This window comes from Thunnus thynnus, chromosome 14 (assembly GCF_963924715.1).
Source record: "Thunnus thynnus chromosome 14, fThuThy2.1, whole genome shotgun sequence".
Classification (NCBI taxonomy): Eukaryota; Metazoa; Chordata; class Actinopteri; order Scombriformes; family Scombridae; genus Thunnus; species Thunnus thynnus.
The window spans coordinates 9,962,813-9,989,508 of NC_089530.1; the positions used below are offsets into that span (position 1 = coordinate 9,962,813).

General features: G+C 41.1%; 1 protein-coding gene and 1 long non-coding RNA gene across 5 annotated transcripts in view; one reads left to right on the forward strand and one right to left on the reverse strand.

The window, feature by feature from the left end:
• Positions 1-26,696, reverse strand: part of LOC137196827 (uncharacterized) — a 170,027-nt gene that overhangs the window by 56,607 nt on the left and 86,724 nt on the right. The window lies entirely within an intron of this gene.
• Positions 3,044-18,214, forward strand: LOC137196824 (uncharacterized). Its single transcript, XM_067609721.1, has 15 exons — positions 3,044-4,024; positions 6,757-6,857; positions 7,150-7,279; positions 7,385-7,434; positions 8,480-8,585; positions 10,396-10,554; positions 10,651-10,768; positions 10,883-10,944; positions 11,184-11,309; positions 11,411-11,505; positions 11,591-11,743; positions 11,905-12,101; positions 12,702-12,831; positions 16,069-16,262; positions 17,139-18,214. Exons 1-15 carry the CDS (start codon positions 3,160-3,162, stop codon positions 17,380-17,382), a joined length of 2,730 nt encoding a protein of 909 aa, XP_067465822.1. The 5' UTR covers positions 3,044-3,159; the 3' UTR covers positions 17,383-18,214.

Consider the following 26,696-nt stretch of genomic DNA (forward strand, 5'->3'; position numbering starts at 1 on the left):
CTTGGTCTGACTTCCAAGAGGCTTGGTGGTGGCGAGAACAAACAGGAAGATCTGTGTAAGCAAAATGGATGCATCTGTTTAAGAGAAACTCAGTGGTGAAAAGGCTCCGCTCGTGGTGTGTTGATTTATCTGTTGAATCGGGAGCTCAACATCCTCGATTGAATATGCTTATTTTTGCAGACCCCCCTCGATGCTCTAAGAATGCCGCCTCGTTGTTTGGCCGCGCCGGGTTGCTCAACATCCTCGACAACATAAAAAGGTTGTAGATGTTATTCTGAAGTAGAATGCAATTACAGACTGGTTGAAGCATTCGTCTCTTCTGTGAATTGGAGCGGAGAAAAACCCTCTATTTCTTTCTTTTTGTGTGTGCGAGTGCCTGTGTGAGTTCTCTGTAAGGCCAAACAGGGTCATGTTCACCACAGAACCAGCCCCTGACTACTCTTAACTAACTGCGGACCCAGAGTCTTGATGCCTTTGGAAACATGACTGTCACAGGAAATGTTCAACATGTTTCACAGTACTGCAACCGAACAAGAGGTGAGGGCGTCTTAAAGAGGAGCCCTCACAGAGCTGAGGGCTGGTGTTGATGTTGGCTGCGTGGACGTCTGAGGGCTGTCCAGAATCTACCACTCTCTGGTTGTGAGACCAGTAAAAACACTCTCAGAGCATGCTCAGATACTCGTGGATCTATGTCTGGACATGTAGACTAGCTCTCCTAATGCAATGACGTCCAGTGATGTCACTTCATGAATGCACAGAGAAAGTCAAACAAATCCAAGAGGCTAAGTCAAAGACAATTAATTTGAATAGTTTAAAATTTACAGCGTCACTTGGAGAGTGCAGACCAGTGGCTTTCCATGTCTTTCTCAGTCATTTCTCCCAGAAATGGCCCCAGGCGATGGCAGCTGTGAGGCATTTATCTTTGTCTGCTCTGTCACTTACACTGTCTCTCAACCTTTATCATAAGGAACTCATTTTTCATAAATCTGCCAGTATGGTTGCAGATTTTCAGCTAATTTCAAACACAACCCGTATAAAGGAGACGGAACATTAATCTTACATATATCTTTTCGTTCCCCTGCCGCTTATGTATATTCAAACAACATGTAAAAAGGATTATGACAAAACTTGATATTCTTGCAAATACCAGATCAAGATATCATGAAAGGCGGCCTCACTGTGCTGCGAATGAAAAGCACTTGTGTGGTTTAACTTTATCCAGACTTGTGAATACCAGAGGAGGTCGTTCTAAGAAGTGGTGGGTTCTGTTTTATGTCCTGTCAGTATTGTGCATCTGCTCTATACTGCCCCCCTTTGTTGGGCACGCAGCATTGACCAGGATTATGTCACAGACCCCTACATTCAAATTCCCCCATATACTGTACAATGTCTTAACAATGCACGCTTGTTCTCAACATTGCACAAGCTTGCTCTGACCTAATATTTACATATATTATAGACTTTTTTCTCTTGAATGCTCAGTTCCTAAAATGGTTTGCAGCTGTTTTTAAGTGGAGGGCATGTTTCCTTTTGCTAAGGCATGTCCTCCTCACTTCTCCAAGCGTACATTAACTCTCTGTTTGTTTCTTGACCTTTTACCTTTGCTGTGTCATATTCAAATCTGAGGTAAACTGAACCCAAATAGTTTCTCATCTGCCACTCGCTCTGAAGTTATGTTGTTGAAGAAAAGGCTTCAGATCACCTTCACTCGCAGCAGAAACTCTCATGCGGGCCTCTGAGTGACATGAGTATAAAAGACTTGCAGTCTCCAGCCCTGGACTAAGTCCATTAATAGCCAGCTGGCCTATCTCTGGAACTTCACTACCTGAAAGGGTATCTAGAAAAACAGAACAAATAACTTTTGCTGATATCTCATGCCAGCATGCAGAAATTATACTCCTGCATGCCAACAAATTGTTTAGTCTAATTTGAGAATAGTTACTGTGTCTGAGGTCAGCTTTTATTTGAGGGAAAATGTCAGTGTTGTTAAAACCCTAATTAAGGCAACCTTAATTGGGGTGGTAAATTTTAATTTAAACATGGGGCTGAGTTTTCCATATGAACGTGATTAATGTAATGCACTGGCACTTTTATGACAGAAGAAAGATATGTAGAATAATTACAGAAGTTAATCCGGATTATATACACTATAGGAAGGTAAACTTAAAGATAGAAAAACAAAACTTTTTACACAGGAGCTCAATTTCTGTAAGGGGAGAAATAAACATTGTTGGGGGTAGAAACAGAAGAAACTGAATAGAAATGAAGTAGCAGATTTAAGAAACAAACAGTAGCAGATTCCTTTCACTACAAAGCGAGAATGCAGTGAGAGGTGGATACTGGAGAAGAGTAATTATTCCCATCACTCTACTGTCACTTCATGGGCGTGAGAAAAAAACACTGATATCATCTTCTCATACAAGCCTTCAATGTGGGTGGTGTGGCAAAATGGGTTTACGCTGATGCTGGAAGACTTATCTTGTAGCAGAGAACAGGACTGGGCCTGTGGATTGAAGGAAATGTCATCTGATGCCATAAGGGTTGTACGAGCCAAGCATCCGCTAACCCATATTCTCACCTGTTTCCAAACATGCTTTAAGCCCCCAACAGATGACCCACTGAGAAATTGAACACAGACTTGTAATAATATAATCACGTGTCCTGACACATGCACAATCAGTCATGCACATGTGCTATAACACGCACACACCCTGTATAAACATACAAATGCATGGCTGATTATATTTTAGTAATTTACATTTCTTGTTATTATCTACATTACATATATTTGATGCCAAGATTTTATTTTCGCCGGGTATTGTTGTCCTGTTAGAGTTCTTTAAAGCAAGAGCTGTATCTACAATGTTGCTGCTTAACATATCAAAGCACGCTGATGAAACCCAGCATTCATTTCAAGTGCTCACCTGACCCTGAGAGCATGAATTGGACTATTTTTTGTATCCTCTCCTTAGCAACACATGTTGCAGATGAGTGTTTGTGTTGTGTGCAGATGCTGTGGCTTCTATCACAGGGCAGTATTTTATCCTAGAGGTGTGGATGGTTGTTTGTCTTCTCTTCAGTCTGCAGAGGATTATCTGATGAAACTGAAGAATGGCCTGTTTAGCAGTGTAGCCAGTTTATAGTGAGGTGGCTGCTGCCATGGCAAGCAAAAATACAGACTCAGAGAAACTGCGGCCTCGTAGGCGCCCCTGGAGAAAGACCACTTCGCGTTTTTCATGCAGACTGTTCTGCTGCTCATGTTTGCAAGACGAGGAGAAGGATCCTCTGCAGGAGCAGGAAAAGAAGATAAATGGGGGCCCTCAGCATCCACACATGGATCAACAGGGATCAGGTGAGAAGGAGGCTATCCAGATTACAGTGGAGGATCTGGGGATAGTTAACGCCAGCTTCAGCCTGTTTGAGGAAGACCCCATGACCTCGAGGAGCAACATGGCTCGCTCAGCCAGCTCTGTGTCCGCCTGCCGGAGAGCTCTGAAAGAGAAACGACTGAAGCCTCTGTCTTCACTGCCTATTCAGCCCCAATCCGAACAGGCCATCACTTCTACCAGTGGGGAAGATGATGAAGAAGAGGAGGAAGACCCATTGCTGTTTGAGAGTGGTACTGATAGCACACCAGCTTCAGGGAGCCTCCTGACACCACCAGTCATCAACTTGATTCCACCCACTCCCTCTGATGTCGTTGACGATGATCAGTTCTTTGACATTAATTCAGAGGAAAGTGTGGCACATACTTCGGGAAGTGAGGGAAGCTTTGCTACTCAGGATCAGGAGAGCTATGAGGAGAAGATGGAGAGTGTGGAGCCAGAGGAGTCAAAGGAGGGGGGGTTCTCTGAGAATCAGTTTGGTGCTGATAGAACAGCTAAGCCTGAGGAGGGCATAAATGATCAGCTCGGAGAAGAAAGGGATGCTGTGGCAACCAAAGAAGGGGATAAAGAAAAATCAAAGCCCAGGTTTTTACGTAGTGCCTACCAGGTGGCTCCTATCCCTGAGTACCCGCAGAAAAGTGAGTCCAACAGTGATAACATCTCCAGTGCTTTTACACTGCAATTCACACTTAAAGCAAAGCTCTGATATTTTGGGAAATATGGTTGTTTGCTTTCTTGTGAGAAGATAGATAGAAAGATCAATATCAATTTAATCTCTGTGTTCAGTAGCAAGGTAGCGAGACGTTTAGTTTTGCTACATAGGCACAAAGACTGGAAGCAGTAAAAAAGTCTCTTATGTACAAGTTTTATCTTTAACTCTGATAGAAATCGAAAAAGAGATTGTGGTTTAACAAACAATTAACGAGCAGAAAGCATTGCCGATGGCAACTCCTGTCCTAACCAATTAATGATACATTTTTCTAATGCTGAACATAACCCAGGTAATTCTGTATTGCTGTCTAGCTTGTGAACTAACAAAACTAAATATATCAATGAGATTTTTTTTTTGTTTTCTTCTTCTTAAGGATACTAACTGCTAAGCTAGGCTAACCACACCCTGGAACAACAGGGCTTTAAGGCCATATTCAGACCAAATCAGGTTGTGCGGTGGTGCAGCGATTTGGTCTGAATACGGGTGTCACAGTGGGAAAAGCATAGGTGTAAATAATAAAATTAATGATGCCTGAATTATATTTAGCTGCTTCAGTTTCCTGGTATTGTGCATACTGGCTCACTATCATGGTTTACTGGGACACTTGAATAGAGCGGAATCATCGTTAATGTTACTGGTAACAACTGTGCTTTGGCTACTATGACAAGTCAAAATATCTGCTGTGCAAAGGAGCTAACTCGTTACTGAACGATAAACTTGACATAGCAACAAAAAAAGTTCCATTAATATTTTTGTCAGAATGGTTCTCTTGCTTTCTGCTTCTGTCATAGGAAGCTTCAACACTGGAATAAATCTTTTGACATTTACTGAGCACAACTTGGGTGAGTTTACTTGAGGTGAATTTGGGTTAATAAGTGTTTGTATTTAAATCTTTCTGTTTCCATTTAGGGGAACTATAGGTGAGAGGTAAATGGCACCAGATGATGGTTCGCTTCATCCAGCTGTTGAGCTCATGTGTTGCCTCTTCGTTTTGATCTCAGCTCCCCATTCAGATGAAATTGCAGTCATTATGTGACATGGCTACAGTACCTCCAACGCCTCCTTTGGGAGTTGCAGAAGTTCCCCTTTGTTGGAACTCCCTTTTTAGCCATTGTGTGTGTATTCCCAGTGCATGGCTGGGCAGGCGGTTCCCAGGTTTTGGGTTCCTGTGACTCAGCATACTCTCCTCCCTCAGTCGTCTCTCAAAGAGCTTACTTTCTTTTCAAACCAAGAGGACAATAATACTTGAAACGATAAGCATCGCTTTTTGCCTATCCATTACACAAATGTGCTGAAAAGTTCTGACTCTAGAGCTTTACTTCATGATTAATCCTGTGTGTATCTGTGTGTGAGTGGTTGTCAAACTTTGTCACGCACCTGATTGCTCATTGTGTCTGTGTGTGCGTGCAAGGATGCAATGTGTTTGTCTATGCTAACCAGTCAAGGGTGCGGGAGCTCACTCATGCTTTTACTTGTCCTGACTTAGCCAGCATCAGGCTGTGTCCTTGAGTCTGCCCAAAATTTCCTGTCCTTCTTTGTTTTGATTAGACTTTTCCTGGAAGACGCAGGCTGTATGTCTGGGTATGACTGTGGTAGGGTGGGTGTACTACTACCCTCCATTAGCATTCTCAGACAGCTCGCCACCTTGAGTCCCTTCGGTGAAAAGAAGTCACAGTACAAGAATGGAAGTCAGCATTTCAAAGACACACTGTTATGTCTGAGGTCAGCTAAAAGAGGGTGCTCCTCGCTGTTCTTCCTTAGCTGTACCAGTCAGGACAGTTCTGTTTTGCGTGGACAGTCTTCTGATTTTGCTTAGCTGTGGGCCAGACATTATGATCCTCTTCAGAGTGACTCACAGGTCAGCCAGGTGATGGAGAGAGTGCTTGCTAGTTGCCCCCCTTCCCTGTACTCCACTGTCTCACCAGGACCCAGACAAGATTCCACTGCTGACACACATAAACCAATTACACTGTCTTATCTGATTCTGACTCCATCTAAACTCCTGTCCATGTCAAACCAGCCTTTCAGAAGAAGGCCCCTGAAATGAAAAACATGTGTTTAAGAAATTAGGCTGAATTTTTTGATGGGTGAACTATTTGAAAAGACTACTGTTTTTTAAATGGTAAAGGGTTCTTGACGTTTCAATCAGCGAAGGTATAAAAGTTAAAGTAGTTACAAGTTTGAACTGTAAACATTCCAACATCTATCACAATCACATCACAGCGTTGTGTTTGCCTGAGAAAGCTGGGCCTAGCCTGGATGCCATATTCTCAGCCTCATTCGTCTTGCTTGTTATGATAGCAGAAAAAAAAGATATCTGCTCGCTGACCAAGTGACATTTGGAAAATGTAAGAATATGTGCTTTCTGTGGGAAAGAACTTGAGTTGTCAGAAAAGTATGTCATCAAGCAGACAGACGTTAGTGTGTCTGACAGGTTGCTAAGCAACCCCATCTAGCTGTGTCCAGTATCAGCACCGGCTAATGCACTGCAAATGGACTTGGTGACCTGTACAATAATAAAAGTCTGAGCAGGCCCACGAGAACAGAATGACTTGAAAAAGGGAAAACAAGGACAAAGTTTGTTTCCAATATGGTAACTAACTAGGATGTGTTCATACTGTAAGCATTTATTGACATGTTGTCTATATTTCTACGTAGATGTCCTGAGCAATAGAGATGTGAGCTGCTCTGACATGCTGAAGGCTGAACTTTGTCTTCTTCCTCACGCCGGCACGATGGACACATTTACTCATCAAAAGGTATGAAGGCCATGCAGTGAACCTCTTACTTAAAAGTTCTTCTCATGATCTCTTCGTCCTGTATATCACATGCTCTATCTGCAGCCAACAAGGCCCACACATGCACCTTTAATGTATTTAAAGGTATGTACAGAGAGTCACTACACATTCCTGGGAGAAATGTGCTTTATCTGATTTAGACTGTGACTGTGTATTACTACTCGTGAAGTTAAAAATACTTACTGATGGTAAATTGATTAGAGCGGGCTGGATTTTCAGTCCACTGTTAACTGCAATCTGTATTACGTGACAGAAACCGTTAACTCGCTCCTGCAGTCTTGGGGACACACTTACCAGCAGCAGCACTTTCCACACTTTAACCCAGGCCACAAACCAACAACAGGAAGAGGAGGGGTCGCCACGGCAACGACGCATAACTGTTGGTGAGTCTGGTGTTGTTATATTATGGACAACCTTATTGTTCCAACTGATATAAATTCAAATACAACCTTACAACTCTCTTGTTTTTCTCCATGCCTTTCATGCAGCATCATATATGCCTCTGTCTAAGGATCAGAATGGAAACTTCCCTGAGAAGGTACTGTAAACCATCAAAGCAAGGCCTTCAGGGTGGCATCAGCACACAGCCCAGAGCTGCTGCAATTACAGAATATGCTCTGTTTATATTTCCCAGCTCCCTTGATCTGTCAAAGCAATGACTCTGCAAATAGTCTCAGGATTTTATTCTTTGTGTCCAGGATTTGCCAAGCAAGATTGCTTGTATCCTTAGCAATCCGTGTGTTAGCTAAAACACAAAACGGACAGAAAAAAGAAAGTCTTTTTTTTTTTTTTAAGGCAAATTGCTCGTGTCCTGAACTTATTATCTACATGCATTATCAGCTGTTTAATTTTCCCCTGGTGCCTCATCAATTTCATATGAGTCATTTACAGTATGCAACATGTCTCTTAAGCAGCCACGTCTCACACTAGAGCCTCACACTGGGACCCCAAATTATAGAAAATAACTGGTTTTGGTAAATTATGATCTAATAGGGTTCTTTTTTACTAAAAGTCTCTCTGTCTTACAACATAATAGTGATATCCCTAAGACAAGGCAGACCTCTCACCTCAATTTATCAAATCTCCCCACAGTTACCTTGTAAAGCCTCTACTGGCAGCAGGGAACACTGTAGTTTTCTTCCCAGGAACACCATAAACAGCGAATCTGTGACTAAGGCAGCAATTACATAGAAACCTGTGTTTAGGTTCCCCGCTAAGTAAACATTTCTTTGTCCTTTTCAAACAATTGTTTATGGTTAAACACACAACTGTGTTTATTTGCTGTAATATGTTGAAACATGGATTCCAACACACTCCATGAATCAGTGACAGACAATGACAAAGTGCCTTGGAGTTCAACCATATTTTGTCTTCTTATCTTGCCTTCCTTTTTTCTTGTCTTGCCTCATCTTTGTGCATCATGTTGTATATATCTATATCTATATCTATCTATATATATATAACTATCTATTGCATTACATACAGGTTTGTTTTTTTGCAATGAGGTGTTTATAAAAGCAGTTTTCCACATAGCTCTATGAGCAGCAGGTATGTAGTATGTAGTAACTTCTCCTTCTCCCCAGGACATGGACAGGCAAGTGGCCAAATCCCTCAAGGAGCTGAACACAGATGAAGTCTGCCAGTGGTTTACCAGTATTGGACTGCAGAAATGTCTCCCTTTCATCAGAGGTGAAACACATTCTTCTGGCTGTCTCCTCTCCCAGCCCTGTAGCTCCATAATAAATTAGTTTTATCTTTACTGAAGAACAAATAAATAGTTTTTTATGAACATCAATAAATTAAGAGGAAAAGGAGATAAGGATAAGACCAGATTGAACCTGACACCATTACTCTACAAATCATGTTAAAGTGGCTAGAGAGCTGTATGCGAATATACTTGTCTTACTATCCTTAATATCTCATACAATCTATGCTTCGGGTTAAAAAATGGGTATTTGTGTCATTAGAGTTTCCTTTCTACCTAAAGAAAACTCTTTATGTAATTCTATTTGTCTATAACTCTCTTCAGTTACAGGCATGATGCATTTCTGATATTTATTGTCTTACATCCCCTTAATATTAATTCTGACACAAGCAGATGCAAAAATTTATGATCAGAAATAAATTCACTCCTCATAATTTCTAACGTGGCATCAAAGACCAAATCTGAGATGTCTAAGTTGGATGATAAAGGTAGTCCGTCACCGTACAGATGTAACAAACTGAGATCATTTTGTAAAGCTGCCAGTAGCTGAAAGCTAATATCAACCTGTAAAACTTAATTTTTTAACAGCCACATCTTAATGTTCACATTTGTTCTACTTTTCATAAAGATGTCACTTACTACAGAGTAATGTTCGATTTCCAGATTTTCCTTAGAGGGGACCTATTATGTTTTTTCTTATTTTCAGTCACATATTTATGATGTTACATCATTGGATTTTTATATTAAACATGGACAAAGTGTCAAATAATGAGGTAAACGTATGTAGAAGTAATCCCTGAGCAAAAAGCACTGGCTTCAGACTGCTTCCAACAATTTTTTCTACTTTCAGCCCGAGTCGATGTCGGCTCGTGATGGATTTCTTTATATGGTCATCTGCTCCACACAGAGCACCAAGTTCACTGCTCCGCTCTGCTAACACTATGCTGTTTTCCCATTGTTTGGGGGTAGTCCCACAAGGCCATGACTCAAGTTGAGCTGGTACGCTGTGAGTGTTTTTCCATTACGCAGCATGATGAAGTAAAATAAGTTGTTTACCTGTTGGAGGTGTGCTGTTTGTCTGCAGCTCTTCATCAAACATCATCATCACTGTGGCTGTTTCTGCTTGTACTATTCCTCCCTGAATTATTTCTGACTGATCCACTGAACAAAGAGCTCCAAATATCTCCATATATTGTTGTGTCGACTGTTTTTTAGCTCCGCCAATGAAGTGCTGCTAATTTGGTGAGGAACATGTTTCATTTCATGTAAATTCCTCACAATAAAAGTCTCCCGTTCCTTAGTCATTTAAAAGCTTTTAATTTGAAGCAGTAAAGCAGGAAATATTGGCTCTGCATCTGCAGTACCTTAACACAACTCTGATACGGCGGCCCCTTGGCAGGCTTCCTGAAAGCTGGCCAATCAGAACAGAGTGGGCTCATCAGGAGGGGGGCCTTAAAGAGACAGGAGCTAAGACTGCCTGTTAGAGACAGAGGCTGAACTGACGGGCTGCATAAAGGGACAGTATAAGATAAATAAGGAGTTTTTTGAACTCTGAATCATGCAAAGCTACTCTAGTGGAGTCCAAAAATAAAAATATAGAGCTGAAAATGAGCATAATAGTTCCCCTTTAACAAAAAAAAATGTTTTAAATAAGAGATAGCATGGACAAAAATGTCTTCTTTGTGTTTGTCAGTTCTTTTTCAAGTGTAATTGTTGTGGATTATATATTGACTGCAGTACATCTCCCAGATTTGTTGTATAATATAGGTGTATTACTAAATGTTCCTCTTGCAGAAGCAAAACTGTGTGGAGCAGACTTAGCTTCAGTAGATATGAAGACTCTGGACATCCTCCATATTGCCACACTGGAAGATAGGGAGCAGTTACTGTCTGCCATTTATAATGAGCTGCATCCTCCAAACGCCATGACCCAGAGACTTGACTCTCTACTTGGTACACTTTTACCATTAAAACATGACAAATAAACTCTTAACTCAGCAGTTTGCAAATCAAGTATGTCAAGTAGACTAATGTTTCTCTTTTCTACAGAATCTGTAGGGCCTAATAATGTTGAGACATTCACTGCAGCATTAGTGTCGATGAGTAAGTCAAAGTCCTCTCCTCATGTGAGCTGCCTGACCAAGAATCGGCGTTCCCTCAAGCTAAGGTACAGTCTGCTGTTATATAACTTATACTGCTCACAACACCTATACTGAACACTTCACAGCTTGTTTGAAACAAAGCAAACAAATTTTAATCTGTTGGTTTTTTTCCATTGTAGAAACAATAGCCAACACTACATGGTACAGAGGAATTCTCACCTGATAGAGATCACTATTAATGGTGAGTAATTGAATAGGTTAAGAGGTTAAATATACACAGGGTGTGATAACTGAGAAGATATCAGAAAAACCTTAATGGGACTATGTTCAAAATAAATTAAAAATATTCACTTATGGTCACATGATGCAGCGTCCAGCCTGTTGGGCACTGTGTGGCTGTCATATCTATGATGCACACTTATTTAAGGATAAACAAGGCCTCTTTATTACATCTGATTGCAGTGTCATGTTGTGTTGCAGCAACAGAGCAGATAGTTCATCTCAGAACCCCAAAGGAAACAACAGTGGGAAAAATCATGGATTCGTGTATCAAAACGCTGGGAATGACAGAAGATAGAAGCCTATTCATAATGAAAGATAAGCCAGGTGCACAATACAGTACATGATGCACACTACATAACATATGTTATCACAAAAAAACAAAGAAATACCATATACATACACTTTCCATATGCTTTGATTTCAAGATTCACCCAAGGAGCTCTCACCAGATCAGCAGATTAAGACTCTGCTGATGTCAACATCAGGGAACAGGCAACTGGAACTGCACTTGTGTAAAATGGTAATGCTGGTCATTTTCTCAACATTTATATGTCAGCTATGAACCCCTATACCAAAGACGTCTCCTCTATGTTTTTGCATCATAGGAGAAACCACCGAGTCCTGCTTCCCAAAACAGCCCAGAAGTCAACAGCTCTGATGAGAACAGCAACGCCAACAAAAATGTCCAGGCAGCTAAAGAGGAGAGGATCAGGGAGTTAAAGCAACAGGTGGACTCGTTACAAAATGTCATCCTTCAGGTCACTATCTCTGTTCAACTATATCTGTGAAAATATGTAACAGATTAACATGTTCTCTACAACTAATGATGCAAAATTAGTGGAGTACATAATGAATTAATTCACCGAGCACTGAGTATAATCACAATCACCATTGAAAGCTGAACTTTTTTGACCCCAAGGTCCAGGAGCTCCACCACGGCCTGGTGGAATTCTGCTCAGAGTTAAAGAACATGGATGGAGATGTGAATGTAGACAGACTTGGCTCTGCTGAGCTGAAACAGAAGCTGGAGTTGGTCAAAAGCCGACTGAACGACAAGAGGCAGAGCCTGCAGACCCTTAGAGACAACATTAACAACGCTGCTGCTCACAAGAAGAAGTAAGTGGACTGTCCTCGTTCATTACAGTAGTAGCTTATTCAACAATCCATAAACTAAACTTTCCACCAACAATTCAAATACAGAAAATGCAGTTAGAGACTCCAAAAAAGTCCACTGTTGTGAATATAAAAGAGAGCGACTGTCTGTCCACGATCTAGTTGTTTGTGTTACTGAACCAGAGTGTTTGACTGCAATCTGTCCAATAAACTCTATGTGATGGTACTGTAAAGTCAAAATCAGGTGTCAGAAAGAATTAAAAAGTGAATACATAGATAACAGTAATCAAATCTTAAGAGACATGTAGGGCAAATGGTTCTTGAAATAGTCCTACCTGCAAATCTTAACCATGTCCAGCAGGATGGATGGGTTACATGGCAGAGAGACAGCAACTACACTTTCACATACTGCAAAGGTCACAATTGAAAAGCACTGCTACTCCACATAAAATAAACCATCTGCTATGTTTGCTTAACTCTGTTACAGTAGATTTAAAAACTTAAACATGTCACAACAAACCTCATAAGACATGTATGTGTATTTCTGTGATAGTACAATGTGACCTTGTTTGTTATAACAGTATTTTATGTCTTGCTGTCCAGACAGTTTGATGTTCGCCTTTTGGAAAAGATGAAGCTGAACTGCCAGGGGTTTAAGGAGGAAATTTCCATGGTACATCTGAACCGACAGGTGGCTCACCTCCAAAATGCTCTACAAGAAAGCTATATTAAGGTACTATTGATCAAATAAAGATTACTAGCACCTTTCATGCATTAACACTACTGCGAAAGTGAAAGTTGAAAGTCTGGAGCTCATTCGAGGAACTTTAATTGACAGCATGTGAAACATGCTTACATGGATATGTGGGAGAGTTGCATGGTTTGAGTCAGAGAATGTTTTGATTGCTAAAAATAAACAATGAGCAACTGAGATTTGTACCAAAACAATAATAGTTACTGGGAGAAGCATTTGTGGAATGGGGTACTAAAATCAAACTTTGGCTTAAGAAAAAACAGAGTCAAATTTGGTGTTTTATGGACAATAATGTAGTGAAGGCTGCCTACTCTCTCCGTCTTTGGTCATATCAGAACATTTTTTGCAATATACACAGTAAACGCAGTATAAGTGTCATCTCATTTCATTAGCTAACAAATGATTAGATCTGAGACCAGAAAAGGTGTTAACAGCTTCCTGATGTAATAGGCCCTATACTTGACACTATTATGTCCACCATCTTTGATCTTCTTGTCACTGTTCTCCTGAGTGACAGCACAATGCTGCATTCAACCTACTCTGTTTCGTTAAGCTGTGCAGTTAGTCCCATTTTCAGAGTGGGTATACAAGGCAGAGTGAAGTCCTTTGGATGAACATGCACTTTTTCTGAGAAAACGATGTTTAGCGCTGACATCCGAGAGCCTGTGACCATACCAACAAAGGAATGTGTCTGACAAAAGCCACTGGGAGAGTGCAATGGAGAAATGGGCCAGCATGTGTAAAACTATCTTCATCTATCCCCGGAGGAGCCCACTTCTTTTTTAATGTGGGTCTTTTATCCCGTTGGAGAAGCCCTAACGAGGTGCCATGAAAGGACACACGCGGCTTTGGCTTTGAAAGGTGCCCCGTGTCACGTTGCCGCCCCGGGGCCACGCTTTTTTAGGTGCTGAGTTTGTGGGAAAAGCAGCAGCGCTAATGTTTATCATATGACCTAATCAGAGTTAACACACAGGTCAGAGCTGAGGAGCAGCCTGGGAACTGATGGAGCCGCTGCTCTAATAAGGAGCAGACCGCCCCGTGTTTGGTCTTGTAGGCTGCCCTGCATTACAGACAATAAGGAAATATTTCATCATCGGCAGTCTAATCTCCAGGATCTATTGCAACTGGAGAGCATCAATAAAGCAGCCGAGAGGGAAGGACAAAGAGAAACAGAGGGAGAGAGTGAAGGGAGGATAGGAAGGAAAACAAATGGGGGAAATGATTTTAAATAAGCAGTTTAGCTTGGACAACTCAAAAAACTTCAGACAGACTATTAAAGAGGGGAAATTGGGAGAATTACTGATTCCCGCGCTCTTTAGTCTCACATGGTCTTTGAGGATAGATTGAGTTTTGAGAAAAATCTGCCACCTCTTTGCTCTGGCATACCTCTGAATTTAAGAAAGGGTTAGTTTGTCTCCAGTTTTTATATAGAAAAAGCCATATTACAAGTTGTGGTTGCTCAAAGTGGTCAGATTGTCTCTCATTACTCTGTCCTCCGTTTTCAACCCCAAGGTTGATTGTGCTAAAGATCTCTGCTGTTGGAGCAGCCAAGGCATCCACATTCAGAATGACAGGACTGAATTTAGAACTACTACTACACCCATCATTATAAATGATATGCAATCCTTTCCACTTATCATCTACAGTATTGCCTGGCCTGTCAGAGAATCACTTCTCACACAAGGGGAACAAAGTCCTTCAACAGTTCATGTTGTAGCTTCTGATGATGGAAGCAAATTATTGTCTTTATGAAATTTGTAAGTGGGTGGGTGAAACGAGCTATTATTTCTTTTTTGTGCCAGCTTTGTGATCTCAGAGGATAGTGTTTTAATTGCCTAACTAGACATTGGTTGTATCTGGAGTGTATATGGGTAGTGTGGAATGGCCTGTGTCTGGCCTAGGTAGGTTAGGATTTGATCAAATCTTGTGGATAAACAAGAAGAATATGAAGAGAAAATTCCTTGGTCTCTTGGTGTATGTCCAACATTCAGGGAAAAGGGAAAATGATGCGCATTAGAGTGTGCTTCTCAAGGGGCTTCGGCTGCGTTTCCGTGGATATATCCTGTCTGGCTCACTTGTCTGAGGAGAGAGAAGCCTTAGCTTTGACCCTTGACCCTGGCAAGGCGACATCTATTGCTGCAAGGCATTCACACGCCATACGGGGGGAGGGGGGAGTATGCCAAGAGGCTGGATAAGGGAGCATTGGAATTCAGTGGTCAGACTCACAAGTTATTTCTGATCCCTGCAAGCTACTTGTGGTGTGATCTCTTACACAGCTAATCATTGCATCTTGGTGGTCTCCAGTCTTATCACTTAGGGACCTCCACTTAGTGGTATTTGAAATCTTAAAAGCTTAATTCTAAGAAATACAGTTGTGTATTCATTTCAAGAAAATCATTACTAAGTTAGTTTTATATCCAGAGGCAAAACTTTTAAAGATTCTTTTGCGTAATTGGGTTGTGATAAAGATAATGATAAGAGATTGAACTTATGTGCATAATAGTTCAACATTTTATAAAATGCTTTTCATTTTCATTTTCTTGCTAAGAGTTAGATGAGAAGATCAATCTCACTCTCATGTCAGTAAAAACAGCCAGGAGACGGTTGGCTTAGCTTAGCATAAAGATTTGAATCAGGGGGAAACAACTAGCCTGTCTCTGTCAAAAGGTAAATAAAAAAAAATCTGCCTACCAGCACCTCTAGAGCTCACAAGTTATAGCTTGTTTGTTTAATCCGTACAAAAACCTAAATGTAACAAACAAGTAGCAGTTTTACAGGTATTATGTGTCGGAGCTAGGCTAGCTGTCTCCTCCAGCTTCCAGTTTTTATGCTAAACTGAGGTGACTGCTGGTTTTAGCTTCATATTTAATGGACATACATAACAGTGCTATCCATCTCCTCATCAAATTCTAAGCAATAAAGCAATAGAGCTTATTTCCTAAAAATGCCCAACTATTCAATAACTTTATTTCCTGCAAATATACTGCAAGTGTGATATCATTTTATAGGTTTATCTGATTGAACTCGGACTAAATGAAAAGCATGAGACATACTACTTCTTGTGCCACTTGCAGTACATTTAGCATTAATTTACAGCAAACCTGTGTACGGGGAATATCTCAAACCCTGTACCATTTGCATTTAAGCATATTTCTGCCATGCTTTTGTGCATGTTTATATGTGTTTTTGCTGTAAATATGTTGTTTCTGCATTCAGGAGAAAGCTCGGAAAAAGAGTTTGGCCATCAGTAGCCTGAGCCAGCTGGTGTCGCCACAGTCTCCAGCCATGCTGCTGGTTGTCCAGGAGACCCAGGGACCTGATGGCTGCTATGGCTTTACATGTCACTACAAAGAAGGCTGTGGCCTAGTGGTGGCCAAGGTGGACAACTCGCACCTATGCGTGGGTGACAGGTAACGCACACTAAAGAATTTCAATGTTATTTAGCCAGAATTAATGACACATACTTGGTTGATGTTCACAGAGGCCACCTATTTAGTCAGAGTAGTATTTAGTATCTCACTCATTCCACCCGTTTCTTTCATCGCTCTATTTTTCTATGCTTGGTAGCTATGGAAACCCAACAGATATTGGCCCCAAAACAAAAAAACACTGTAATGTAATATCTTGGATGCAGAAGAGAGTGAAAAGGAGCAGATAAAAGTATTTCATATAATTAAGTGATTACTGCATTACAATAAGCACATACTTCGATCTACCGCACGAGCATGAGCACCAACCACACACACACACACACACACACACACACACACACACACACACACCGTGCTGTTTACATCCCCCTTTGAGACTGTACAGCCAAAGAAACAGAAGTCTGCATGACAGTGCAGAGACAAAACCACAGAAGCCGAAAAGCCTTTGAGCCTCACCGTGTGTGCTCACTGATCACAGCATCTGTGCCAATGCTCTTTACACAGCCAATGAAAAAATACAAGGGGCTGCTATTTCCCTGTCAGTTTTATCCTGGTGGCTATAAATAAAAACTAATGAAGGGGATTTTTTTCATGAGCTCTGTGTAAAGGTGATGTTTTTCAATATTTCATGCTAAGTTATTTTTGAAGTGTTTGATATTATTTGTTTCTTGTTATTTTGATATTTTCAAGGAGTTGAGGCAGAATGTCTCCTTTAGTTGATCAGCGATAAGTACATTACATTCTGTATTTAATCAAAAACTTTTCTATTTTCTTTTTCTTAATTTATAAATCAGATCTAATCACATTAATATATAATACATTTCTTTGTTTTGTCTCTGTTTTTCCCCCCCATAGGCTGGTGGAGCTGAATGGTGTATCGGTGGTCAACTCTACAGAGGAGGAGCTGAGTGACCTCCTGCTCCAGGGACCAAGCGCTCAGATTGTTGTCCTGCGCCAGCCCCCAACCACCCCCACCTCCCAACAGCACCCTCTGCTCCTGCAGCACATGGTTAACCCTGATCCCCAGCAAACAATCTGCCCAGAGAAGGATGGTGTCACCACGGAAACCCCACCACAGCGGAAGTTGATGGCCATCTGATGAGAAGGGGTAGAGAGAGAGAAATAAAGACAAATACAGACTGACTGAGATAAACAACGCTGATGAAGATGATGCAAAGTGTTTTTTCATTTTATTAGATCGATGTCCATCCATAGAATTCCCCCTAATGTGAAATGACATGTAATCTTTTGCTAGTTATTTACCCACATAACTGAACATTGTTATTGTATTGATGAAATTTTCTTAGTTGCCTAATTCCTCGCTATCGGAACTCAAGTGGTATTTTTTGTTTTTATTTGACTTTTTCCTACTTTAAAAAAAAGGTTTACTATATTTACTTAACTTTGTTCTTAAGAGAGAAATGTATAATCCATACTCTTTCAGTGTATGTGCAGAACACTCCCTATGAAAAACATATTTCCAACAAAAACAAAGAACACAAAGCCTATAGTATTGTTTTTTTTCAATTTGGTTCCCTCCTTGTTCTACATCATATTTGTGGGATGAGGGAGAGCTGGAAAGTACAAATAAAGAAACACAAAGGCAGATAGAGTGTTTTCTCCACTGGATATGTGATAAGCATTTCTTTTTTTAGCATCCAGCAGTGTAAATCCTGAGGGTACAACAATGCAAGCCTGATGAGGACACTGTATGATTCACCTTTTCAAAGTACCGAAACTGGGTAGAAAACATTTGATGTAGAAGACATGTAGAAGCTTTGTATTCTGTTTGCAAGTTTCTCTATGCAGATTAGACACTAAGATGATCTGGTGTTCAGTGTTCAGAGCTGAAGATTTCTTTAAAAAATGGGTTGCGTCTCCACTGTGTCTGTTGTAATGTAATCCACTGTGCTGTAGGAATAAACCCTTGGGCCCGGAAATGCCTCATTTCTCAGCCTTGTTCTCCCTCCTTAAGTGGCAGTGGATCATGCAAGTCTGACAGAGAGACAGCGCAAACACTACCAAACCCTGAACCAGGCCCCTGGGGTCCAAAGAGCCTGAGAGGCGAAGTGATGAGACCGGTTTTGCTTGTCAGTTGATGAGAAAGGTCACAGGTCAGTCACCAATACATTTGCATGTTAATGGTTTTGCAATCAAAGGCAAATGAGCTCTATCTCACTACCAAAGGAAAGAATCTCTGTCTGTCTGCCTGTCTGTCTGTCTGCCTGTCTGTATGGTTGTCCTTTTCATATCTCAAAAACCATTCATCCGATCTACTCCACACTTGACGGGTACATCGCCGTGGACCTAAGGAAGTGCACTGTCAAATTTGGTGCAATTAGGACATGATCAATATTAATAAACCTTGAGTAAACAAACGATCAGAGAGCCGTTCCGCTCTGCAGCAGCAAGGTCGGGCTTCTGGGTTCTGCAACTGCATGTCATAATCATGAGCACAGGCGGAGATCAGAGCAGTACAGCCCTGCCATGAGAGAGACAAGGGGAGGACATCTCTCTTCGTTTGATAATGTTAAAAGTTAGGCTTTGTTGTCAGCTTCCCAACTCATTTTACAAAAGACAAGAAAAAGAGAGAGAGGTTGAGTGAACTGACAGCATGAGTTAGCTTTTTCTGAGAGAGAGGGAAAGCCCGTGAAAGACAGAAATACCTTATTTTCTGATTGTTACACGGCAGTTATGTTCTAAAGCACAAATAAACAACCATCAAACACTCAACAGATGATTTACTGTAGAGACAGATGCTCTCAGATTCTGTTTCATTTCCACCTCTGCATTTCTCCTTTTCATTCATTCATTACGTCCAACTAATGCAGCAGTAAAGAACAACAGGACAAATCTGTGTTGTTTTTTCCTCATGTGTGAATGCCATGTGTCAAGCACAGCAGCGGAGAGAGAGACAGAGAGAGAGAGAGAGAGAGAGAAAGAGAGATTACTAGACTTCTATTTCCTCCTACAATGTAAAACAGTCAACGAAATAAGGAACATTAACTTTAACAAGTTCACCTCTGTAATTTCAGATTTCAAAGAACTTAATGACCTCTCAAAATTGAAAATACTCCGAGGAGAAGGAGGACATATCTTGCTGCCCAGTACGTATCAACATGCCACAACCTGAGGGACAGTGAATGACCTAGACACACACAACACAAGCATGAATTCACGCACGTACGCACACACACACACACACACATGCATAGAATATACTGCATATACATAATTCATATAAATAATAAGATTGTTCTTGAAACTTTCAGGCCAATAAAAACCCATTGAATTGAAAAGAGAGCGAGAGAGAAAGAGAGAGAGCGAGCGAGCGGCGAAGCGAAGAGAGGGAGTGGTGGAAAGCTTTCTCTGAAACAGAAAGCCCATGAATGACTGACCAATCGGTGATCTGCTGTGTTTTCACGTCACCTTTTAGTATCAGCTCAGCTCGAGAAAATTAATTTCACATGGCGTGTTCTGAAAAATGAAGACAGCAACAACAGAGCTTTTAATCAAGACTGAACAGACTCTTAGGCTACTTCCCACGGGCAGTTCAAAACCAGTATGTCTCATACAAGCACAAATCTTTTGAGCAAACATACCCACTCAAATGATCCGAACTGAAGCCACAGAAAATAAACCATCTAAGAACCCAATATGATCTATCCACTTTATTTTAGGATGCACATTTTTTCAAAAGCTCCCTGCTAGTTTCTTTCATGTTGTTGATACTCATTCACACCTCACATCAACAGTATTCATTTTTATATGCGTTGAGGCAGCAATAACGGAGGCCAAGCAATCGGAAGGTTCCGAATAGGCGTGTTTTGAACAGGCGCTGCACTAGTATAATCCAATGATGAGAGAGATGGCATTTGCTGGTTGCCAAACAGACCCACAAGGAGGGAGGAGTATGAATCTGGCAGGCTGGAGATTTGAGAGACTTAGTCACAGACATGGGAAATTGAAGTCGACCGTGCCACAACATGTTCATTTACCCTCTGACACAGATGAACCATAATGACATACCTCTGGAAGCGTAACAATATGGTGAGAAGTTATCCAAAACCGCAAAACAATGCAATAGCAGTCCATAGACATGTAAACTGGGGGGAAGATAGAGAGGAGAGACAAAATGAGGAAGAGACAGAGAGAAATTGACAATGATGATGATGCTCATTGTCAAAATAACCATGCAGCAGAGGTCAATCCGGTCTATTCTTTCATTCAGCACAGAGACGGGGAGAAAAATTCATAGCTCTGTAAAGTAAAGCCACACAGAGACAGAAAGCAAAGGAGAGAATGTGTCATGGCTGCCTTTATGGAAATAAATTAACACTGGAGAAAATGAGACAAAATCCTATAAACACTGCTGCTGGCAAGAGTAGAAAGACACCGTGGGATTCCCAGTGACCAACACACCCCAAAACACACACTCGCAAGGCTTTGATACTCTAGCTATAAACCGCTGCAAGCTGTCAATCTAAAAAGCAGAAGAAATCCATCGGGGTGAGTAATTGAAGTGACACCATGAAAACTTCAAAACTTTTTTGGGATGCTGTCAAGTCAGGAGGATGAACCACAGGACCTAAGACTGTACTGTACGCTAGTCAGGAACATCTGCAGCACGTTTGAACTGTACAGTGGCCTCCTCCTATACAGCCAAGGCGCCTCAGGTTGACCCAGGCTGTACCTGACACATAGTGGCACAGAGCAACCTTAACTGCATCTGGTTTGCCTTAGCAGCCTGAGTAAGACTACATCCAGCATACACTGATAAGCTCTGAAGAGAGCTCGGTGTGACTGGATTTCTCTCTTTCGCTCAGCCCCAGCTTCTCGCTCCTCAATCCCCCTCCCTCCCACCTCCTTCAACTCTCTAACCACCCCATGACATTTAAGGGTGCCTGGCATCTGTTTGAAGTGGGAGAGGGGGCATTAGCTCTGGTTTCCTGCCCAAATCCCACACAAGCCAATAAAATGCATGCAGGTCTGAGGAGAACCAAAGGAATTCCTGTCCACTAAACGTTAAAGGTGGAGTGCGAGACTTTTACATATTAAATGAACATCCATTACATTCAAGCCCTTTCCAAATGAGTTTACACAATGCTGATTGAGCTTATCACCACCAGATTATCACCGCCACATCAATGTCAGATAAATCTCTCTGTATTTAACAGTATACAAAGTTTATCTGGTGTTTGTGGTGTGGCGACTTTCCCACGCTGGCATACCGGTAGTGATGCGTTTTACGTCAACCAACAATGATTGCTTTGCCAGAGCTGAAGGGCGCCCATAGAGCACGGGCACCAGAAACTTCCACCAGCCAAGCCGGCTAACTTCTGGTTTAACCCTCCACTAAATATTTACTAACTATTCTATTTACTTTCATTGCCAGAGGGGGGATACAAGAGTTCTGCACTGCAGGTTTAAACAAACAAGATGGGCATTATGCCTTAAATTAGAGTATATACTGTACTACTGCTTGTTGCAGACGCTATTGTTCTTCTTGTTTTTATTGCTTGTATGTGACTGTCTGTCTGCTCCATGAGACTCTAAATTACACTTAATGATTGATGATGTTAATTAGAGGATAATCATTATTAATATACTGTATGTACATTGTCTCACATTTGGATTTTTTTGTAGCTTTGTGTTTTATAGCATTATGTAGTTAATACAGCCCTACACCTTCAAGCCTCTTATATTCCAGTAATCACTCAGCAGCAGTGAGGGCTCGGAAGGTCAGAGTCAAATCCCAAGGGCTTCTGATTTCATTTTGCCGAGGTGGAAATGGGACTTTTGCCTTTTCCTGTGGCAAATCTCACACTAAGTAGCTGCACTAGGCACTTGAGAAAGTCCCTGGAGATATTTATGTGTTGACCCATTCTTGGTCAACAGTGCTGTGTTATTTGACCTTTGTCCCTGGGATATTCTCACTGCATACACTGCCAGTCCAGACAAGCTTAGGAAGTACTGCCATCTACTGGCAGTGTCACAAACTTCACGCTAATGTCAGAATTAGTGTACAGATGAGAAGACCTCTTGGGGTTGATTATGAAGTGATTCTGATTAGATCTTATTATTCATACAGAGCAGGCTGTGTATAACAATTATCTACCATGTGTGGATGAATACCCATGTTGGAAAAATCACATCCTCCAAACTGTAATCAGTGATGTAACCCTCTGGTGGATTGATCTGATTAGTGTGCAAAACACATGCACACCTTTTTTGTCCAGGTGCTTGGTACAAACTGTAACTGTAATTTCTGCTACACAAGGACTCACAACAATGTTAAACACAACCCTTTAAAATGTCTATTTTATTACATTAGGAAAATAATGATTTTTTTCTCAACAGGTACAGAGGAATCAGATACATCTGATTATTCTTGATTAAGTTGATTTTTTATACCCATACAAAATGCAGTTATCAACAAACAAATCAAATATTCATACTGATATTCATTCATATTCATTCATATCTATTTTATTGATGGTAATTCGAAATGTTAATGTCATTAAAAATTACATCAACCAAAATGAATAAATCTTTGTTTAAAACAATGTGCTGTATGTCTGAACAGGTACAGGACTGTAATTATTGCATATGACTATAAAACACATTTTATAGTAGTTAATAAATCACCATCCGTATTTTCTAATGGGATTATTACAATCCTGTTATTAATGTAATTATATTCATTTTCCCCCAACACTGTCATACACACTTGGCTGATATGTAAATGGTGAGTCAGGCTCTTTTTCCATTCAGCAGGTAATTTATTAGGTCACATAGTCAGATGAGGAATAAAATAGGGGGAACATGCGGGATTGATGAATACACTTGGAGGTTAGTGAGGGTTTAACTACCCCAAATTAATGTGTATAGGCTGGATCAGACGTCGGGCTACTTTTCAGAAGCTGCTGAGATGCATTTTAACAGTCTACGTGTTACTCAATTAAAAGGCTAATGAAAAGGCCATTAGGATTAAGTCTAAGGTGTGCTTTGGATGAGATAAATATGTTGGTGAAATTGCTTTCCATAGCCTTGCCAGCAGACAGTGATTGAGAAAGGTCAGCATAAGGTATTAGTCATTTTCCAATCTATTCTCTCTGAAATATAGAGAGTATAATGGCCCGTGCTTCTGTCCAGTAAAAGGTTTAATTAAAGCAAGATGAAAATGATGATTGGAAAAAATCAGCATGGAAAATAAATCAGCAAAAAGTGGTTGGGCTAATAAAAAGAAAAATCTTCCCACACTCTGAACAACAAGTAGTTCATTTATAAACCTCCAGGCAATTTCTGGCAGTGGGAACTGATCTTGCATTACTTCTGTGCTGTGAGGACTAGGCTTGTCTGTGAAAGAGGCGAAGGGGCAAGAGCAGAGAAGGAGGACAATCCACAAATGAAAAGTCCAGTATTGTATTGTCTATTGGAGTAAATAATGAAGCTACTTAAGATTTTGAATAGTTAGACACATGGGGAAAAGTAGCACGTCTAAGTAATGACTTGTGACGTGTGCTCAAATACAGTAAAGCTATTTGATGTACTGCACGCAGATCAGTTTAAACATATTTGGAAATCCTTTCTGACCACACAGCTTTCACCCATGAACCACCTATAATTACACTCTAGATGGCAGTAGAAGCCTCAGTATTCTTCCTGTCACCTACAAGAAATACACTCAATGCTCTTGACAGTCTCTCGGTGAAACCCAACACTTGCAGAAAAGGATGCTTCACAAGCATCCACGTTTGAGAGACTGCCAGGCAAATCCGCAGCTTGGGCTGATTATTTGCTCCTCGATGGTTTGGGAAAGTAGGCCAAGGCACCATTGATTCTGATTTGCAATAAAGATTTGACACAAGAAACAGACATCACACATACCGTGCCGAGGAAAAGACGAAAAGAACGAAATACAAAGGCAGAATTTACCATTTGATGTCACATTTGTGGGGAATTGAGAAATCAACAAGGATGTCTGTCACGTGAAGAATAAAGAGTCTTCACCCTCCCGCTCAGCTCAATTTAGAGACGTGGCCACAAAGTTGTCATGGAAATTTATGAAGAACTTGTTGCTTTCAACATACGACGTGTGAAAATATAAACAAAACCATCATCTGCTGCTTGTTTTGACATAAATGTTGTGACCGTGTAGATTTTACAGTATTATCCAGCTGTGGTTGCTTCAAACTGATATCACAACCCATTTCACACAATGACATATTTTGTTTGTGGAAATAGTCACGACAACACACTTAAAAGACATGTAGAAGCAGATTACATGCAATAGTTTGCATCCTTAGATATACATGTACTACACCTACTCCTGTACACTACACACAGAGGCACACACACACACAAATGAAAGGGTTTATGGGGAGTGGTTGATGGCAAGTGAACAGGCCAGAGGAGATGGAAGAAGCACACCAGGGGGAATGATGAGAGGAAATGATGCGCATGATGAGTGCTGAATGGTTGGCCAGTGGGACAGACCCTGTCAGACTGTTTGCTAAAGGGGTGGAAGACAGAGAGAGAGATGACTGCAGAGGACAAGAAAGAGAGGAAGAGCATGGAAGAACAGGAGAAAAATGATGATCAATGTCAAAATACTATTACCCTGTGACAACCAAGGTTTTTCCTGTCTTGTGCTTCATGATCACTGAACTTCACTGTGATTGCGCTTCATCTCTGCCGTGTAGCTATAGTCGACCAGCGGATGATTACTAACTCGAAGGGTTCAGAGATAGAAAACCGGGCCAGTAGCATGTTTTATTCAGCTCTTATTACATAAAATCTGTGTTGCAGTTCCGATTCCTCAGTTGTATGAGTATTTCTGTAGCCCAGAAATGTCTAGGGCTCCCGGTGCTGTATTGAGCATCGTTTGCTCCTCTTGTCTTTGAGCTTTTCATCTGCAGAGCGGGCCCTCACACAGAAACAATGATGACCCAGTTCTGGGTTTGTCTCTGTCTTACAGCCAGTTCTCTTCTGTCCTAATCATAGTCCCTCAGCTCCAAGAGCTGCCGCGCTACCAAGACAGGAGAGAAAGAGAGAGAGAGAGAGGGGGGAGGAGAGAAGACAAGGAGAGATAAAAAAAAAAGAGAGAGAGAGAGAGGAAGAGGCGGAAAGAAAGTCAGCATGAGAGGAAGAGAAGAGAAAGAGAGAGCTAATCTCCACGGGAAAAGAAGAGAGAGGATGACAAAATATAAGGATGGGTGAATGGATGGATACGTTCACAGATAGAAACAGAGAGAGAGAGAGGAAGACAGAGAAGGTTAAACCACAGCACCTTCTCTGATTCATTCCCTATGGAGAGCACATCTAAAGGCAAGGATTGATTCCATGACAGGTTGTGGAAGAAGGGAAACGGAGGCCTGATGCACCGTGCTTCTTCATCTGCACAGATGTCTCTAGAGATACAGGAAATCAGGTCATTCTGTTCATGATCAGGTGTGACTATACATTTGCGAGCAGGGCTGAGGAACCCTGTTATGCTTATGTAATATGCGATATAGGACCACATTTCCAGTCGCGTACCTGAATATTCAATAAGCACATCCAAGCTATACACACAAATTGTTGTTTTCTGTTGAGCTGATCTTGTAAAAAAATGAAAATAAATGCCTTGGTGTAACATAAAATGTTGAAACACTATAACCCAGTACACCAACTGATTGAAATCATCAGATTAGGGCTTTTCTTGGAAGCATTTAGTGTGAAAAACTGCATCTTCAGAGAGCTAATTTCACAGTTTTGTATCTCGATAATCTGCTCAGATGGGTTACATATAGTAAGTCTTGGCTAATTTCACTGACATTTAACGGGTTTATTTCAAAGATGCCTGTGAGGAGCGGAACAATGCGAAGTGACGTAGGAGCACAGAGTACACAGATAACAATCCTGTACTAAAATGCTGTGATGGATTGACGTATTTGGCGAGAGAAAAGATAATAACTAGCTTTTATACATGCACTTTCATCTCCTGATTTGTATTTCAGCGTGAAAATAGGTTTGTAAAGTGAGGGCATTCTGTGGGTTTAGGACTTGGTTTTTAATATTAAAGGAATAGTTTTTACCTTCCGCCACAGCTCAGCCAGGAATTTCAGCAGTGGCGGCTGGTGAAATTTTTATTTGGGAGGGCGCACTTTTTTTGGAGGTTGGGAGCAGTGTTATCATTTCATCAATGTATGCGTTTATTTAATAGGGACAACACAAAATAACATAGCACCACTATAAAACTAGACTATTATATTAAATAGGGCCTACTTTAAGGCGTGTTGTCCACTTTTCTGCACAATACAGCACTACCACGGCTAAAACCATTGTAAAGACCAGCATCACACATTTATCTTCTATCTCACCTCTGTAGCTACCCTCTGAAGTTCTCGTGGGCCCAGTATGCAGCGTTTC